This window comes from Lissotriton vulgaris, chromosome 10, assembly GCF_964263255.1.
Source record: "Lissotriton vulgaris chromosome 10, aLisVul1.2, whole genome shotgun sequence".
In the NCBI taxonomy this organism is placed as follows: domain Eukaryota; kingdom Metazoa; phylum Chordata; class Amphibia; order Caudata; family Salamandridae; genus Lissotriton; species Lissotriton vulgaris.
This window is the reverse complement of record NC_141698.1, coordinates 599,529,607-599,548,958: the sequence shown is the minus strand read 5'-3', so window position 1 is coordinate 599,548,958 and position 19,352 is coordinate 599,529,607. Positions and strand designations below refer to the sequence as shown.

General features: G+C 42.7%; 1 protein-coding gene across 1 annotated transcript in view; it reads left to right on the top strand.

Moving 5' to 3' along the window:
- The window catches only part of LOC147688566 (BOS complex subunit NOMO1-like), a 301,458-nt gene that overhangs the window by 99,545 nt on the left and 182,561 nt on the right, over nucleotides 1–19,352 (top strand). The window contains exons 13-15 of the mRNA XM_086941434.1: nucleotides 187–328; nucleotides 4,834–4,965; nucleotides 17,536–17,672. Coding sequence (XP_086797560.1) covers nucleotides 187–328; nucleotides 4,834–4,965; nucleotides 17,536–17,672 — 411 coding nt within the window. The remainder of the gene's footprint in view (nucleotides 1–186; nucleotides 329–4,833; nucleotides 4,966–17,535; nucleotides 17,673–19,352) is intronic.

Below are 19,352 nucleotides of genomic sequence, written 5' to 3'. Positions count from 1 at the left end.
TGGTCCAAAATAGTATGTCAATATATCTTTCCAAACAATTAAAAAATAATTTTCCAAACTGTTATGCCAGTATGTGTTTTACAACTTGTATATGTCTCTTCCTGAAGGCAAAATAATGTATGGTGTGTTTCAGTATGTTTATGCTTTTCTTTTTTACTGTCATTTATCACACTTTTGTAATAACAGGTTTCTGTCCCGGAAGCTGAGACAAAAGCAGGACTTGCCTTGAAGCCCAAAGTTTTTCCGGTTACGGTGACAGACATGCCGGTTATGAATGTAGCCTTCTCTCAGTTCTTGGCCTCTGTTTCTGGAAAGGTATCTTGCTTAGGTAAGTTGGATGCCAACAGCTAATAGAAGCTAGGCTATGTATCATTGTATTAATGGTGTCTGTCTTTCCCCTAGTCTGTCTGTCTGTCTCTCTGTTTACCTATCTCTCTCTTGATCTCTACCTATCCATCTTTATTCCTTTATCACTGTATTTATCTTTATCTCTCTATTTTTAGTTCTATATAAATTCATCTCTCTTTTCCTTTATCTCTCTATTTCTGTCTCCATCGCTTTATTTGCAATTTTTTTGTGTTTTTATATAGCGTGAACTCTACCTGAAGGTATCAGAGCGCTTTACGTGAGCACCAGTTGCATTACAGACAGACTCATTCAATTTTAGGTACGGGAGGTTGTGATTTGCACAGAATCACAGGATCCTTGAGCCTCCTCCAGGCTCGAACCTGGTTCGGAGGTTGGCCGATCTAGCCGTTAAGCCACATCCCATGCACAATATGTGGAACCCGAACCATCCCTGTGTCCTGCAGAGCCTCCTTTGCTCAGGATTTGCTAAATCCAGCATAGGATCCTTGAATTCTGTAAAAAAAATAAACAAAAATGAAGAGTAGTAAATGTACTAGGCTAATGGCCACACATGGGATACGGCCACATGTGATGTGGTGAAAGCAAGTTCTGGCCTCCCACCACACCCTGAAGCCAATCCCACTGTGCACAACTGAAGGCTGTGGGTGTTGGTCGCCAGTTGAGAGTTGTGTGCATAGACTGACAAGAAACCAGGACCTATGGCAACCCTCTGCTGCGCATGCGCAATAGGGTGATGGGGGTTACTTGCTGGTGGAGTGTTTGGTATGGATTCTGTCCTGAGGCACTGCCCTGCTGCCAACCCGCATTGTGAATGACCAAAGGCCTAGCACCGTTGATGTGGCCACATACAGCGTGTTGGGTGTAATCACTGGCCCTCCATGCCAACCCCACTGTACATGGCCGATGGTCAGGCCCTGTGTTTAACTCCGCTGCAGAGCCTACACACATCTAGGCCTTCCGCTCACCATGCTTTGGGAGCAGTTCATGAGCAGAGGCCAAGCCTCGCGGCCTGCTCCAGATGCTCAATGTTATGGCTAGGAGCACAAGCCATATGTCGCCCAATAGTGATGCAAACTGTGACTCACGCATCAGATCCAATGCTTATGTACAATATTTATCCCAATTAATAAGACCCAAAAGTGAAATATCACATTACTCTAACTACTTGATGATTATGAACCTTGTGTAATTTATTGGTTTGACTAATTTAAATGTATTTTGTTTTTAGTTGTGGTTATTTTTTGAGCTACATATTATGAGGTCATAAACATTACATCTGGTGTGTTAGTAATGGGTCTGCATCTAACCCTCCTCCGCAGGCCCATCCTCGCTGGCCACAGCCAAAGTTCATGATTAGCGGGGGTAGATATATTATCTATCTATCAAGACAGCTGATTTCCTCAATACTGTCTGCCTCATCCACCTCTCAGGCTGGTGCAGGATAATGGGTGCAGATCCCGTTAAAATCCAAAGCGTTACTCGTGTCGGATAGCCCACAAGAAAAGATCTGCACTCAGCGTGTCGGCACCAAACAAACTGTATTCGCCAACCCGTTTCAACCTAAACAGGTCTTCGTCACAGCCTCAAGTTTGGTCTTACTGTGTATGTAAGGTGTTGGGGTGATGGGGCAAACGGGGGCCGAGAAGAAGGGGGTGGGGGGGGGGTGTAAAGAAAAGTGCTTTTCCCATGTTAATTCCCATAGTATGTTTTAAACACGACTACAGCCCGAACTGTTGGACTGAATTACACCAAATTTGGCAGAAAGCTAGCTCTTGGTCCAGAAAGAGTACTTTTTGTTATTTGGTGTATATCCATTCAGTAGTTTTAAAGTTACTATAAGAAATCCGATTAGTGATTCCATGATTGGCTGATTTGGTTTACTGGTCAGACCCTAGTACAGTGCACTGAGTGTGCCCAGGGCTTGTGAACCAAATACTGCTAGTTGACTTGCAGCACTGGTTGTGCCACCCACAGAAGCAGCCTGTAAAAGTGTTTTTAAGGCCTGCCATTGAAGAGCATGTGTTCAGTCTGGTACTACCATGCTGACTGGGCAAGTGCACCCACTTGCCAGTCCCTAAACGTTCCTTTTTCTTCATATCAGACACCCCTATGGTTGGCCCAAGGGCAGGGTGCATTGTAAGTATAAGGTAGGACATGCCCTGGTGTTTGTGGCATGTCCTAATAGTGAATTACAGCCATTTTTGTTTTTCACTATTGCAAGGCAACCTGTTCTCCATAGGTCAGAATGGGCAGTTAGATTGTTACATCTTATAATCCTAACTGACTCAGGGAACATGGTAGAAAGTCGAGTTTTATATGCCTGAACTCAGAATGATAAAATGCATCTTTTAGTGAAGTTGGTTTTAATATTCTGTATTTGAAAATACCACGCATTTCCATCGCTGCAACACTTTTGTTGTGGAAGTGTCCCACATCGTAAGGTACATTGACTTAAAGTGTTGCATCGTAAGAACTGAACTAAACTAAGCTAAAACTGCCATCTTGAGTATAGTATTATGGATTTTTGTCGTTTGTGGTCTTGTGTTAAGTCTATATAAAGAATACTTACTTTTAATATACAACTGTGTGGTGTCCATCTGTAGTGTTGTCACTGGGTTACTGTATGTGGTCACAAATGCTTTACACACTGCCTCTGAGATGAGCCTGTCTGCTCATGCCAAGCTACCAAGGGGGTAAGCAGGGGTTATTTTAGGAGTGTACCCCCTTACCCTGACTAGAGGCAAGGGTCCCTATTTGTCACAAGTACCTACCTGTGCCAACTATAGACCCCCAAATCTAACAGTCTTCAATTAGGAACTGGAAACTCTATTGCTCCTCAACAAAGTATTTCTAACGTGAATTGATATGCAGAAGAACAGATAACACTCCCACAGTACAGTAACGCTGCCTTCTGCCCCAGTCTGTAGTACGAATTGCTCTTCTTGGTTTATCAAGACTGCCGTTTGAAACCTGCCTCTGGCACTTGACGTGGCTATATATTTTGTTTGCTAAATTGTGTAATTTGGTAACACAAAACTAATAGTGCACCAGAGCATTATTTTTGTAAACCAGCCTCATCCTGCCCCCCATGCCCTTTTGGTTCCTTATACAGCACCACCGGTTTCAGAAGCTCGTGCTACAGTAAAATATTCTGTTTTCAGAAGAAAACCTCATTCACACCCATTGTCTTGTTATCCGTTACTTATATTTATTTGTATCTAAATAAGTTACAAATTAAAACAATGTCTACTGTAAGGTGCTCAGTTGCTCACTGGAGCTAGGCAGCGCAGTTTCAAATATAGTAATGGAAGATAAGATGAAAGCAATGTGTAACTACTCTGGCAATTCTTGAATCGTTTGGCTATTGTACACATTGCCTATGGTGTTTATAGGAGGCTTTGTGAAAGCTTACTAATAACTGAACTTGTGCTGAATAAATCCCATAACATAACAAAACATGAATATCCACTTCATGGATATGTGTATTCTTACATATGCAGCTATAACTACATGTATTTGAATAATTGTGTATATTTTGAAAGTAGTGCGATAGCTCAGTTGGATAAGCGTACGCTACTGATAACTGTGTTTATTCTGATGGTCGCGGACTCAATTCCTAGGAGGACTGGCGAAGTCTGTTATTTTTTCGAGGTCTATAAATTGGCCACCGTTGGCTGGGCATTAAGATAGGTGGAAACACGATGTTTCAAGTTTTCAATATTAGCTGGTAGGCATGTTTACGGGGTGCCTACAAGAGAGAACAGGGTAAACTAGACAAACTCTCACACATTTAAATATATTATTTTATTTGTGCACCCACTTGGACTCTATGTAGGAACTGCAAATAACATGATGCAACGGGGCGGGAGCCCTTTCTGTGACACGCCCACTAGGGCGAGATGAATAATAAAAGCAGAAGTCCTACACTGCCGCACTGTTTGCTTTTCTACCAATGGCTTGTGAGCAAGGACTGGCGTCCGAAACGCGTTAAGCCAGCAATGCGGGGTTGAAGGGCTGTGAGTTGTCTTTGCTGTGTCCCCTGGACTTAGGGGGTTAACCTACCGTGTGAGCACTCCAACAAGTGGCAAACTGTGTGGATATATATATATGTGATCAAGGCCGCAGGGACGGCCGAAAAGCGTCGTGACAAGCTGTTTGGGAAATAAATGAATGCTGCTACACAAGTTGGTCCATGCCTCGTGTTTTCTGCTAAAGGGCAGAATGCTGTCGCCGCTGCGAGGTATTGCAGATATAGATATATATATATATATATATATATATATATATATATATATATATATATATATACACACACACATTGAGATATGTGTCTTCGCTGATAGATCTGTTTTTGCATTATGTATAGTAGATACAATTAATGCTATTTTTACATCTACTTTTAATATTTAACCTACTTTTCTTAAGTTCAACATTTACAATGATTATTTGTTTTGTTTTCTGCAGATGCCTGTGGTGATGTGACAGTGACTTTACAGCCCATGAGTCGGCAGGGAGAGAAGCGCAGTCTTCAGCTCTCTGTAAAGTCCAACACAGCTGCTTTCATGTTTGAGAATGTTTTACCTGGCAAATACAAAAGTAAGATTTGTTTATGTTTAACTATGTGTTAATACAGTTCCTGGCAATAGTAGTCTGTAGTTTTCCTTTCACATTTCACCCTATTTATGTAAACATTTGTTTCTGACCTTTCACCATACAGGCATTGTGACTTCAAGGAATACAGTGCATGGCTTAAGCCGGTTGGTTCATGTTAGATTATTAAAAAGAATGGCAAATGTTTAGTGGGACTGTTTTCGCTATGAAAAATAATTAGTTGCAGTTGCATGCACCACCCCCCCACTAGTAGTGACATTTGAGTATAAAGAGGCAGTGCCAATGCTTAATTTATGCCAGTGGTTTCCAGTGCTCGGCACCGGCACTTTGTTGTCAACACCGGCACTGATGACAGTCTGCCACATGGTGGTGCTGTTTGAGTAATTTATAGATGAGTAGAACAAAAGTTGTTTCTTTACTCAATATACTTTAAAAACAACAAATACCTACCTGCCAAACCATTTTTATAACTTTGTGGGCCTGGAATAGTCTGAATTATTTCACTTGTAGGAAGGTGATTGTTAGTAGTTGGGTAGTACTGTCGTTGGCAATGGGTGTTGCAATCTGCATAGGCCTCCTAACGGGGGCCCCAGCACTTTTTGTGTTTGTTTTTCAAACAAATTAAGCACTGGAGGCAGCTGATGTTTCTGGGGAATCAAACTTCTCTGCAGCTGTAGAGGGTGTGTTTCACCCTGTAACACTAATAATATTCACTTTGTAGCCTGCTGGGGCGCCACAACTAATGAAAGCAGTGGTGTGGCTCACTGGTTAGAGGTGGCAGACCCGGGAGCAGAGGACAGCCCAGGACCAGGTTTCAATTCCCAACGCGGCAGGGTCGTGAACCAGGGTCCACGGACTCGATCATTCTCGCATCGGTGCCTACTCTAACCAGGGATCACACTCGGCAACTCTGGGCATTAGCTTGCCTCATCTCCACAACGGCCCCCCACAAACGCCGGGGATGCCTGGTTTCACCTTGGAGATACTCAGGAGGGAACATCTCACAGGGAAAGCCAGGACGGGTTCCCCAGCTGTCTATAGCGCCAGGACGCCTCCGGGTTGCAGTGCGCTTTACAAGACACACACATTTACATTTACATCTATGAGAAAAAGTATCTTGCAATGCGTGGGCTGTTGGAATTATACGGAAATAGAGGACCAAGGAATGCTGCTCGGGCAACTAAATTATGCAGCAAGAAAAGGCAACTTATGCATATTTAAACATTGCTGTGTTACCATTTAAATTTATATTTATTCTGCCTGGGCAAATGTTTAATCTAACTAGTTACATTTTAGTACCTGAACGCAGCAGTCAGCAAAGAGTCTGACTGTATGCAGCATAATGAGCTGTGCTTTTCTGTAATCCATAATCAGTTTGAGCCATGAGCAAAAACATGTTTTATTTGCTGAAATCTCAAATTATTCATTTTTGAAGACAAGACCGTAAAAGCGCATGTTGAAAACAAATTACAGCTGTTTCCAGTTTTGTTCGCCAGCACGCGGGACGTTCCGACTAGATTGCGGAAAGGATTTGCACGTTGATATATATTCACGTGTGAACATTGGCTCCCTGTGTCTGCGATTTTCGTTTGGCAAGAGTTATTTATATACAAACCCTGACAAGAGTGTGAATTTAGGAGCACATTATTACCGCGTGCATGACAGTTTTTATTCCACATTTCTATTCATTTGGACACATGTTGTCATCTAACTAGTTTGGAAACTACGCAGAATATAAATGGTGTGATCCCCTAATCACCATCAAGATATAATAGGAGGACAACTTCATTTTAACTTTGAAGGGATAATTCGCTGGACGAATATCTATCAAGATTGAGAAGGAGGCAGAGTACCCCTGATCTTATTTTTTGTGATAAAAACCAATTGAGAACCATTGGGAAACATTTATTGTATTGTCCTGATGAAGGTGGTTAAACATTAAATATACCACCGAAACGCGTCGATGCACAAGGAGGAATACGAGAAAAAACAAACTAAGGAAAATCCTGAGCTTTTGTTGGAATTTAGTCCTTTACTTGTACCTCCTTTTTTATAGGAATGTTTGATTTATTTCATTTATAGTGTTCCGTTTTGTATATGTTTCCCATTTTTAACAAAATATAGTGAATGCTAATAAACTGTGCAGATATATTTTTAGTATAGTGTTTTCACTGCTTTTTTTAATTTTTATTGCTTCCTTGTTATGATCTGACATAATAATAATAATTCCTTTATTTAGATATAAAACATATCTTTAAAAGATTGCACAAATCACATTGTGTACAGTTTTAAAAATAAAAAATGATTGAAAGAGTAGAAGAATTCAGCTGGCTATGTTAAAATCCACCTAGCTCCCAGCTCTTTTCCCGCCAGCTCAACATCCAGTGTCTTTATTTAGATATAGAACACTATCTTTGAAAGTTTTTCCCAAATCACATTATGTACAGTTTTGTGAGAAAAAAGATTTAAAAGGGAAACCCGTACAGACATAAATAGCATTAAAAAGAATTTAAAAAAAAATAATAATAAATTAAATGAATAAGAATTTAAGCTGTTTTATAAAAGGTGACCTGGCGTGTCACAAACATCTCCCATCGTATTCAATTGCAAAATCAAACCGTAGAGGGTACGTACGACAGAGTTTCGATTGGTGTTATTAGCCCCCTGGTCGGTGGGAATTCTGTTACAGAACATTAATTAGTCTGAAGGGCCAGTGGCAATGCCGTGGCAGTTTTCTTGATGTTAAGGTAGCGATACGCTTGTTGAATAAATTTGGCAATTTTTATATTTAAAACAGTATTGTCCGTGCACAAAGCGGCAATGATGGCATGCCTGCAGGTCCGGACCCCCAACCTGTTCCATTCTAACCTAAGCATGCGCCTGCGTTGGGAATTAAAGGTGGGGCAGATACAGACCACGTGCATAATTGATTCTATCGCTAACCCACATCCTCTGCAGGTTGTGTCCCCCTCTGTGCGGCGCCAGATGGGTAGATTTTGAAGAAAGCGCCAGTCCCCCATTCTTAGGGCGATAAAGCAGCGTTTTAAATGGAGTGAAAAAGTGGTGGATAAATACTTAGCTGCGGATACTTGTTTGTAGGAGTTTACTACTGCCCAAGAATGGCTGCGTTTCGTGAGGAGGGCTTTATCTGTAGCGAGAGATATCGATCTCACACATTTTTTAATTGCATTTTTAAAGGCACACTGGCTGGGATTTAGGGCCCAGAGATCAGCGGCTGACATCTGGTGTATATAATCCTTCAGGAGACAGCCAAATGATCCTCCTGGGTTACTCTCATAAATTTCTTTCCAGACTAGAAATTCTAGTGTGCCAGATTTGGCCTGTCTTAGTTTGTGGCAGAGCTTGAGATATGTACCAAGGTTCTGGGAATCATAATTTGTTAGCCCTAACTCTAATCTAATCTGTGCTGGGGATGCAGAGCTTGGCAGATGGAGTACTTTTTTGTAAATTTTTGTTGTGTATTTATTTAAGACAGTGTTCATTTTACCTTTGAAGGTCTCTATACCATATGATAATGTGGGGCCGATCTTTGCTCTTAGGACTTCTAATAGAGGGAAAAGGGTTGGGCCCGAGAGTTTCGCCGACAGCTTGGACAATGATACCATTAGTGCTGAGGCTTTGGCTGCAATCACGTTACTCTGCTTTACAAAATTACCTCTGGAGTCCAAGTGGACGCCTAGGTATTTGTATGATTGGCCAGTACTGAGGCTTGTTTTATTTAGAGACCAGCCGCCACCTCCATAACGTTTCTTGCCAAAGGGGACGATCAGGGTCTTTTTCATGTTGACTTCTAGTTGATTAATCGTCGTGTATTGCATCAGTGAGTCAAGGAGCCTTTGTAACCCTACCCTTGTGAGGCTGAACAAGGCCAGATCATCGGCATATAAAAGGTTACATAATGCCGTGCCTCCTACTTTGGGCGGGTGGCTGTTTACTTTATCTAGGGTGCTTGACAGGTCTGCTATGAAAAGATTGAAGAGAAGGGGGGCCAGCACGCATCCCTGCTTAACTCCTCTTGAGGTCATGATTTTTCGCGAGAGATGCGTGCCGGACCCTAGCTTCACTCGAACCCAGGTATTAGTGTGCAGTTGGATAATGGGGTTTAGGATTTTGTCTGGAATTCCCCACCGCCTCAATTTTTCCCAGAGTAGCGCCCTGGGAACTCTGTCAAATGCAGCTTTAAAGTCGACGAAGCAGCAAAATAATGTCCTAGATGTTAAAAAGGCTTTGTCGATGATGGTGGAAACTGCTAATAAGTTTGTCATGGTTCCCGAGTTGGCAACAAACCCAGTTTGGTTCAGTGGAATCAGGTTGTGGTCCTTTACCCATTGCCCAAGGTCCTCCAGAATAAGCCCGGCATAGTGTTTTGCCTCTATGTCTAGCAGGGCAATTAGTCTGTAGTTTTTAGGGGCAGCGCGAGATCCAGTTTTGTGAATAGGGTGGATGATTGCGCCACGCCATGAGTCCGGGATTGTTGCTGTCCTCAGGGTGTAATTAAATAGGGCCGTTAGCTCCGAAGACCAGAAGGGAATGTCTGAACTAAACAGCCTCTGTGGGAGGCCGTTCGGGCCTGGTGCTCCGTCTTGTCTCCCTTTTGTCACTGCTTTGATGACTCTTTCTTCAGGTAATACATATTCCACAGTGGGCTCTTGTGCTGGGGCTGAAGGGGTGCTCGATGTTACGCTAGCAGAAGTGCCATATGCACTGAGTGGTCCAGAGTGGCCCGAATGATCTTGAACCTGAAAGTGGACCATTAGATATGTTGCCCATTCCGCTTCCTGGATATTTGCTGAGCCTGAGTTTGTCAGGTTTTGATTGGTGCGGTTCACGAGTGCCCAAAATTTCCTCGAGTTTTTTTTCTTGCTCTCCCACACCAATTCGACCCAGTATTGAGATTCCTTCGCCCTTTTTTCTTGGATAATTGCCCTCTTGAACGCTTTTTGGGCTTGTTGGTAGGTTATGTGGTAGACGCTGTTCCCTGGAAATTTTAAGTATAACCTTAGGGCGTTGTTTCTCGTTTTCTTTAGAGTCTTTGTGTCGGTGGAAACTGTGAGCTCGGCTGATTGAGTGCGGCTTAAGCCCTGCACTGTCGCTGGAAGACTGTTAATCAGATGAGAGCAGAGCAGCGACCATTTCACTGTTGGGTTGGCGTCTTCTCCAGATCTACCTTTGATAAAGTCCTTGCTTATTGTTAGGATGTTCTTGCTGTTGTTCTCGCTCCATTTGAGACGCTTTAGATTTTCAGTGTATATTCCCTTGTAGGTTGCGGGCGCCGTATTGTGAAATTCAATCTTTGTGTTAAAGGTGATGACCTGTGGCCTGTGGTCACTTTCTGACCGTGGATGGATGCTGAAACAGTCCAGGTTAAATAATAGTTCTGAGTTACTGATGGTGAAATCTAAATATGATTTTTTGCTTCCATTAGACCAGGTCCAATTTGGGGGGGTGTCACCGGTTGACCTTCCGTTCATAACCAGGTAGCCTGCATTGTAAAATCTCATCACGGAAAGCTCACCCAGTTTATTGGGAGCTTGATTCAAAGGTTTAGTTTGGGTCATGGCCTCGATGATGTTAGTCAGAGCAGGCCCTTCCATGTCTGCGGCTTTCCCCTGAAATAAGTTGGTATTGAAGTCCCCCGTCACAATACGATCCGAGTTGGGATGTTCTGTGGCAAGATCGTTCATGATTTCACTTAGACGGGCCAGGTGGTCTTTTTTGGTTCGAGTACTGGGGTTGATGTAAACATTTATGAGGTAGAGTGGACGCTGCTTCCTCCACGGGTTGATTTTGACCCCTAGTAGCCAGTTTTCTTTAAATGGAAGGTGATTGAATGTGCCTTTTAGGTTGTTGGAAATATATGTGGACAGACCGCCTTTAGGGTGACCGTAATGGCTGTCCCTTAGTGCCAGCGTCCAATGATCTGACATTGTTGTGTTTTATGTGTATGTTTGAAAAATGTTGTGTTTCTATGGTAATTTGCCCTAAGGGAATTATATTTTGACTTGTGAAAACAAATTACAAACAGATCACAGGCGTTCGAATCCCAAAAGTCAATTACTGAATTGTATATCGCCATTGCCCTTCCATGACATCAAAGCTGAATCATACTGCATATTTTTTCCTTAAGCTTCTCTCCTGAGTAATAAAATTCAACGCTGCGTGACACATTTTTGTGGACTCCCAGCATTGTAAAAGCAATAATCCTTCTTGATGTGTTTTAACCCCTTGGGCGCGGCCGCGATTCTGCGCCTGTGCGGCGTTTTCCGTAGTGGGCGGGTTCATGACGGCCCCCAGCCGTCATCAGCACACTCCCACCGTAATACATGACCGCTGGGGGCCTTCATTAGCATCGAAGAGGTTAAAACCATTCCCAGCTAAAATTGGGCGTAAAAAACTGGGTTCAAAAGCCAGTATCTAAAGTGCAGAATAACAGTGTTTATTGGACTGTATGGACACTGTATCACATGGGCAGTCGGGGTGTGAAGCAATCCACATCCCAGTACAGGGGAAAGCCACCAGGAATTAATTCATATTTATTCAAAGGAGTGTTAAATAAAATCTGTGTTCTGGTGCCTTTATCTATGATAGATAGGGCTCCATGCCTCCATGCCTTCGCAGTTTGACAAAGGGATGTACAAGTGGACATTTATCATGTCTAGAACTTTCGCAAGTCTCAACTTATCTCTATGGCCATGGTATGTTTCCTTTACCAAGACCTTCTTGTGTGAACCAATCTTGCTAGTGTTCTCAAAGACACTACGTAATCCTAGGACATAAAGTGTTTTTTTTTTAATACTTGATCCATGGGATGCTTAGCATATAAGACTGTTTCAGACAATCCTTTACTATTCCCAGCGTGAAACTTAACTCCGGAGTACAATAGATTTTAACCAACAGCAAGAATGGGTGCCAAGCCCACTATATCTTCTATAAAATCTAGGCCCATTTTATTGTGAATGATAAAACTGGATGTGGATCTAGGAAGTCCTAAAAGCCTTGTTAAGAACTAGTTTTCTGCTTGCTGGAGGGTCTTTACAGGTGTATGTCCCCAAACTCTCGCAATTTTGGACCCATTGATCGGTATTTACTTCTGTATAAAATTGTCAATTCTTTGAGGGGTTTGTGTCCTATAATAAAGTCACCTCCATCCACTGGGTTTTTTGAAGAATCAAATGGTCCCATTTCAAATTGGCGCTGAATAGAATTCCCAGATATCCAAAGTCCCTTATGTTTTATCGGTGTATGGCCACAAAAAAAGTCTTTGAACGGGCTGGTCTCTGACCCGCATGTTAAAATGCAGGATTTTTCATTCTTAACATTGAGTTTTAGCCCCTGCTTAAAACTATAAAACTCATCTAAAAGAGCTTGCAGACCATTTTCAGTGTGGGCCAGGAGGACGGCATCATCCTTGTATAGTAAAACAGGGACTAGACATGAACCAGTTTTGGGACATCGGGGTTTGTTAAAAAAGAGTCAAGGGCATTAATGTAAAAAGAAATCAAAAAGGTGCCAGGATGCAGCCTTGACTCATCGCACGGGTAACTTGGATAGGGGGAGTTTATTTGTCTGATTGGGAATGGCCAACTTTCATGTTTGTATCTTGGTGAAGACGTTTAGCACATGCAACAAAGATAAATCCACTCCTGCAAGTCCCATAATGTCCCACAGTTTGTTTCTATCCACTAAGTCAAAGGCACAGGAGAGGTCCATAAAGGCAATATTTGTGGCCCCTCTCCTGGCCTTCAGATATTTACCCAGGATTAGGGAGAGATTTAAAGCTTGATTGCTCTGTAGCGCCCATTCCTGGGCAGAACCCATATTGCACATTGGTTAAAAAAAGGAGTTTATACTCGCCCAAGCTTCTACTTTCCCTAAGATGACCCTACCAAGGATTTTTTCCGAGGAGTCAAGCAGTGCAATCGGGCGTTAGTTGAAAGGGATGTTCTTATAACCTTTTTGTATATATGGGGACTCTGACTGACTACCTCAATGACTCAATTGCCCCCCCCCCCCCACAACTATTATAGACCTAAAAACATTTGTGAGCAGGAGGCCCCAGAGTTATAAATTGTGTTTAAAAATCCCCACTGACACCCCGTCTGGTCCTCCTGCTGCCTTGCCTGGTGCATGTGGATTAAGGTGCAAGTGCTGGAAATCCTTAATTATGTGGAAAACGCTAAATCTCAGAATTCCTATCGCCCTGGCAATCCATGACCTGTACTAAAAACATACCCTAAAATTGACAAAGTTTTGTCAGTCAGTAAGAAAACTTTATTTGGTTAATTACAACCTTAAAAGTATACCCTATACATAAAATTACTGTTAAAACTTGAACAAGATCATATTAAAAACATGGCATTTGTACTTCCCGTAAAATAGTACATTCCTTCGTACTAAATACAAAAACGCTAAATCTCAGAATTCCTATCGCCCTGGCAATCCATGACCTGTACTAAAAACATACCCTAAAATTGACAAAGTTTTAAAAGTAGATATGCCTGACAGACTTTCGTATTATTGTAATAAACGTGTATAAATCTACAGTAAATAATGATCTTCAGAGCTTCAGTTAAGATGTACAGCAGGTACCCCTCTTGATAGGACATTAGCTTTAATACTGTGGGTTGGATGAGATGGTGATCATCCAAAAATTTGAAATACTGTAATTGAGAAAACATACCAAAAAGTGGAGTGTGTTAAAACATAGAGGGTGTTAAGATGTTGGTTAGTGTGGAGTTTAAGTTTAGAGTTACAGTTAGGGTTAAGGGTAGGACTTGTGAGGTTAATTATGGTAAGGATCAGATTAATAGTATTGGGGAGTTTGGATTGAGCACAACTATTGAAGCAATGAAAAATAGAACTAATAATCAATTTAAATGTATATCGAAATGAGTGCCATTTGCATTCCAACCAATGTTTTCGAGGCAACATATTTCTTCAGACTATTCAGGTAGGCCCTGCCCCTAGGCATGAATTAAACCGGACTTTTTTTTTTTTTTTAAAGAATTTACCATGTGAAAAATTGGTTTGATACCATTGCCGCGTGTATAATCATTGCTATGGCATAAATAAATTAATTGGCAATGAAAATAAATGTGGGCTAATATCCTGCTTTTTAGTGCAATTCTGATTATAAACACGAATTCACACATTTATTACTGCAGTACAAAGGTCAAATTAAGGATTAATACAGTGCAGCAAAGTTACAATGAGAGAGACTCTTTAGTGCCACAAAGATTGCAATTAACAATTACTTTACCCATGAAAACAACGCTCCTAACAGTCACAATAGCTCCTATTGGTTCCACCATCAAACCTACTGACATACTTCTAAGAAGTGTAAAGTATTCGATTCACAAAACGTGAATTTACAATTATAAGTCGTATTCTAACACAGTATTAGTAATTACAGAAGTAGAAGAAAATATTTATTTCCAAGACACAAATCATATAGAAATATAGGTAAACAGTTTGATCTTTAGTTTTTCTTTATTCTAACAATTTCTAGTGCACGGTGTATGGGGCGGGGCGGATGGTGGGCGTTCTGGGTTTGGTCGTCATGGAAAGTTAGGGAACATCATCAATCAATCAGGCTTTTGTTAAGAGCAACTACTCACCCGGTAGGTAGGGTCTCAGGGCGGGAGGGCGGGGGGGGGGGGGGGGGGGGGAGGCGGGGCTCTTGGGGAGCGGGGGGGAGGGGCGTACGCAGCTCCTTGTCACTCACGGAGAAGCCGAACGGCCAAGCAGGTGCTGAGATCTTCCATGGCTCACAGTGGGTAAATCAATGTACTTGTTTAAAGGGATTCATAAACGTTTCTATGGCTTTTTCACACCTAAGAAATGGTCAGAGATTTGCGCCTTTCATCAGGAGCAGGGGTATACAGGTTACAATGGGGAAAATAAGAAGGTAACATCCTTAAAACTGGTGTGACGAGGGTAGGGGGTGGGGGGGGGGTAGGGTGACCAACTGGCATTGGTGCAAATTCAGGACAGTGAGTATAAAAATTCAGGACAAAGGGTCGAAATTCAGGACACAAATTCAGGACAGGAGGTCAAAATTCAGGACAAAACTTCAGGACAATTGGATACGTTTTTCAGACACATCAGAGGTCGCGCAATTGTATATAAGTATGCCCAGCCGTATTCAAACATATTCAACAATTTGCAAATCTATCCACCATGCATCCTTCCATCTATCATTTCACTCACCCATCCCTCCGTCCACCCTTTCACTCATCCATCCATTATCCATCCATCCACGCTTTCACCCTCTCCATCTGTACACTCATCCATCCACTCTTCCACCCATCCATCCATTCACTCACTCATCCATCCAGCCATTTACCCTTTCACCCATCCAGCCATCCTTTCGCTTACTCATCCATCCACTCACCCTTCACCCATTCACCCTTTTAGTCATCCATCCTTTCTCTCTCCATCAACCCTTTCACTTAGCCATCCTTCCTTCCATCCATCCACCCACTCATCCATCTACTAATCCACTCATGAATCCATCCATTGACCCTATCACTCATCCATCCTTTCTCTCATCCATTTATCCTTTCACTCCTTCACTTATCTATTTATCCTTTTGTCTATCTACCTTCCCTTTCACTCACTCATCCATCCTTGCATCCACCCTTTCACTCATTCGTCCATCCCTTCACCCTTGCATTTATCAATTCATCAACCCATCCATCATGTCACTCATCCATCCACCCACTCACTCATCATCCACCTTTTCACTCATCCATGCTTTCACTCACCCACCCACCCTTTTACCCATCCAGCTACACTTCCACCTATACATCCAGCCATTTCCCTTTTCACTCTTCCATCCTTCCACTCACTCATCAATTCATCCATCCTCTCTCATTATCCATCTATTCAATCTTTCTTTCATCCATTCACCCTTTCACTAATTCATCCAGCCATTCACCCATCCCTTCACTTACTCACTCGCCCACCTATTCATATTAATTTTGAGCTGAGCCTTTTTTACAAGATGCCCATCAAGAACTTCACCTGCGCTGCATGAGCCATTCCAGGACTGGGATAGCAGCCACCCAGGGCAGGGACAGGCTCCACCACGGGGGGTGGGGGGGGGGGGGGGGTGCAGGAGCCATCACAGGCAAGGGGGGGGAGCCATCGCTGGAGGGGGAACATGATCCACCAGGATGGGCACAGAGGTGGGCATGCAGTATTCTAGTATAATCTTGGTCTCTTTCAGGGTGGGGGAGGGCTCCTCACCCCCTCCTGGTCAAGACAACGAGAAATCAGGCTCTTTCCAAAATTTTAGTTTTGCCATCCCCCACTGTGATGTACAGTACTTACAGGAGATACTCCAGGAGACTGATTGTCCTCCATACTTTGTTAATCTGTGAGGGTGCGATTGTGCCATGTCTTTATTTTATTAAATTAAGACTGCATGTTTGAAGAACCGAGGTTTGTTCACAATGTAGTGACAATATTTAAGCTCTGTGAATAGAACCAGTGCTGCGCCGCCGTGTAATCAGGGCCGGTTCTAGGATGTTTGGGGCCCTGGGCTGAAAGGAAATGTGTGAAGCCCTCCTAAATCGCAGAGACATGGCGCATTCAGGGCTGTTTGCATCTGAATAGATGTCCCTGCTCCTGAAGCTGCCGCCCCTCCCTCTCAGGCACCTTAAAGCACCTCTTAACGGGTCATCAAGGGCTCAAGGTGTGAGGGTTGCCATCCCGCTGTGTCTCGCCAATAATGCTGGTGTCTGAGACTCTGAGCTTTGGAACAGAGTCAAGAAGGGAGGAGGGTGGAAGCTGTGCGGGCTGAAGGGTAGTGCGGCCGGTGCCTGGGGTTAAAATTACGGACAAATGACGTCCGTTAAAGAATCCTTCACGGACAACGGACAGACGGCCGAAATTACGGACTGTCCGTGAAATTTACGGACGGTTGGTCACCCTAGGGGGGGGGGGGTATTCCCCCGACAGTAGAAACATTTTCCCATCGGAGAAAAAAATGCAAATTACACGCTACTGCAATCAATAGGTTTTTGCATGTGTAAATGTTGACTAAGTGATACATGCAAAAATGAACTGACATTATACTGATGGGAATCTGCAAATGTACTCTGAAGAACATGCAACAGTCATACTTAATAGGCATACTCTTTTATTACTGGGCTACTGCCTGCTACTATAGATACATTTACATGCTGGACACAGTATGTATGCAGATGTCCCGGATGCAGCAAGATGAAATCACAGCGAAGATTATTGTCCATCGCGGATCTTGGTTAGCATTGAGTCCCAGTAAAGCTGTTTATTGGAGCGTGGTTCTCCAGGGAATCACCACCACTTACTCGTTAATGTTAACCACATTTTAATGTGATGGTAAAAAAAAATCAGAAGCCGATGGCTTGGCTAAATGATGACTCTAGATAACTGTGTGCCTTTGGTGATTTTGCTGAACAAATTGATCTACGTGCCTCGCAGAAAAAACAGTGTGGTATAATGTGGGACAGTAAGGGATTGTAAACATATTTTTTTTTCTTGTTTCAGTTAGTATCGTACACGAAGATTGGTGCTGGAAGAATAAGTCTCTGGAACTGGAAGTGTTGGACGACGACGTGTCTGGCGTAGAATTAAGGCAAACTGGCTACATGCTGAGGTGTTCCCTTTCACATGCAATCACTCTGGTACGTATGAATGCGCCTCTCGTCTCCTTAAAAAAACATTGTATACAGTACATTACCTAGTATGGTGTATGGTTTGATCAACTTCATGAAAGCTTATATAGTTGTTTTATTGTGGAACGCTTACGCCATCTTGTGGTCACATCGAGGCGTTGCACTTGCTTGAAATGAGCAGTGAGGGATAGGCAAGAATTCACATCGCTTGTTAAGACTTTGATCAGGACCACTGGAATTATGCGGAAGGGCAGGACCAAATTATAAGACAGGATTGACTAAATTATGAGCCAGGAAAAGGTAAATTATGCTCCGTGATGCTGCACATTTTGCAATAGAATTGCTTCATTAATGTGTCATTTTACGCATAATTACACGATCTGGCCAAAATTACACATCATTAGTACTGCCAGTTAAATACCAAATACAGCAATAAACAACTGAAATATGAGGCAGTCAACCTTTGCGAAGGGCTTTATACTGCGTGGGAACACGTGTGAGCATATGTTTTAGCAACTTTTTACCTAATTAAGGTACAAACAAATGTTATGTCAAAATCTACAGTTTAAGCAGCAGATGGCCGAATATGTGGAAAATCCATAATTGTTCAGGTAACTTTGCCGCCCCAGGATCACATAATTTTAGTGGATGGGAGGTGGTTCTTGCCAAAACGCTGCCTGGAGCGGATAGGTTTTTAGCTTTGTTTTTCTTCTCGAGGAAAGTTTTTTCACTGAGAAATTAAAAAAAACACGTGTAAGGCATCTACCACTTGAACTTGGCTTATAAAGATATTGATAAATGGGAAAGATGTAAGCAGCTGATGGAGATAGAATATTCCGAGGAGGTAAGTAGGCGCTGATACGTACACTGTGTTATGCTCTACATGATGCACTCTGCCTTCTGTATGTTGCTTGTTGGAGAGCCACTGTAGTCCTTTTGTTGCCAGAGGGATGTTTTTTCATTGTAAGGTGACAATCATGGCAGGTGCTTGGCTTTGTATTTTCTGGTGTTTCTGTGGGTGCTATTTAGGGGTAGCTAATTGTAGCAGTTAATTCCCGTACACCTACCACTGCCCTTACTTCTCCTGGTCTCAGGGGTCTTAAAAGGCAGCATCCCATTACCAACTCCTTTAGCAGATACACATTGAGCAGCTAAGACTGAGAGAAGGGGGCAATGTTGGAGGGCTAATGGTACACAATGTATGTTGGACCTGGCCCTTTCTGTAAGGTCACCTACATAATTTTTCCCTTCCTCCTCCTATGTTTTGCTGAATTAGATTTTGTTGGCTTTAAGACTCTGGGCACTTTACCACTACTAACCAGTGCTAAAGTGTATGTGCTCTCTACTCTAAACTCGGTAATATTGTCTTATCCGCAATTGGCATATTTATTTTACTTAAGTCCCTAGTACAGCGCACTACATGTGCCCAGGACCTGTAAATTGAATGCTACTACTGAGCCCAAAGCACTGATTGTGCCACCTACTTAAGTAGCGCTTTAAACAACATGCCTCGGGCATGCCACTGCATAGCCTGTGTGTGCAGTTTTGAACTGCCATGTCAACCTGGCAAGTTAACCCTCTTGCCAGGCCCAAATCTTCTTTCTTAATACATATGTCATCCCTAAGGTAAGCCCTGGACTGCCCCAAGGGCAGGGTGCAGTGTATTTAAAAAGTAGGACATGTACTTTT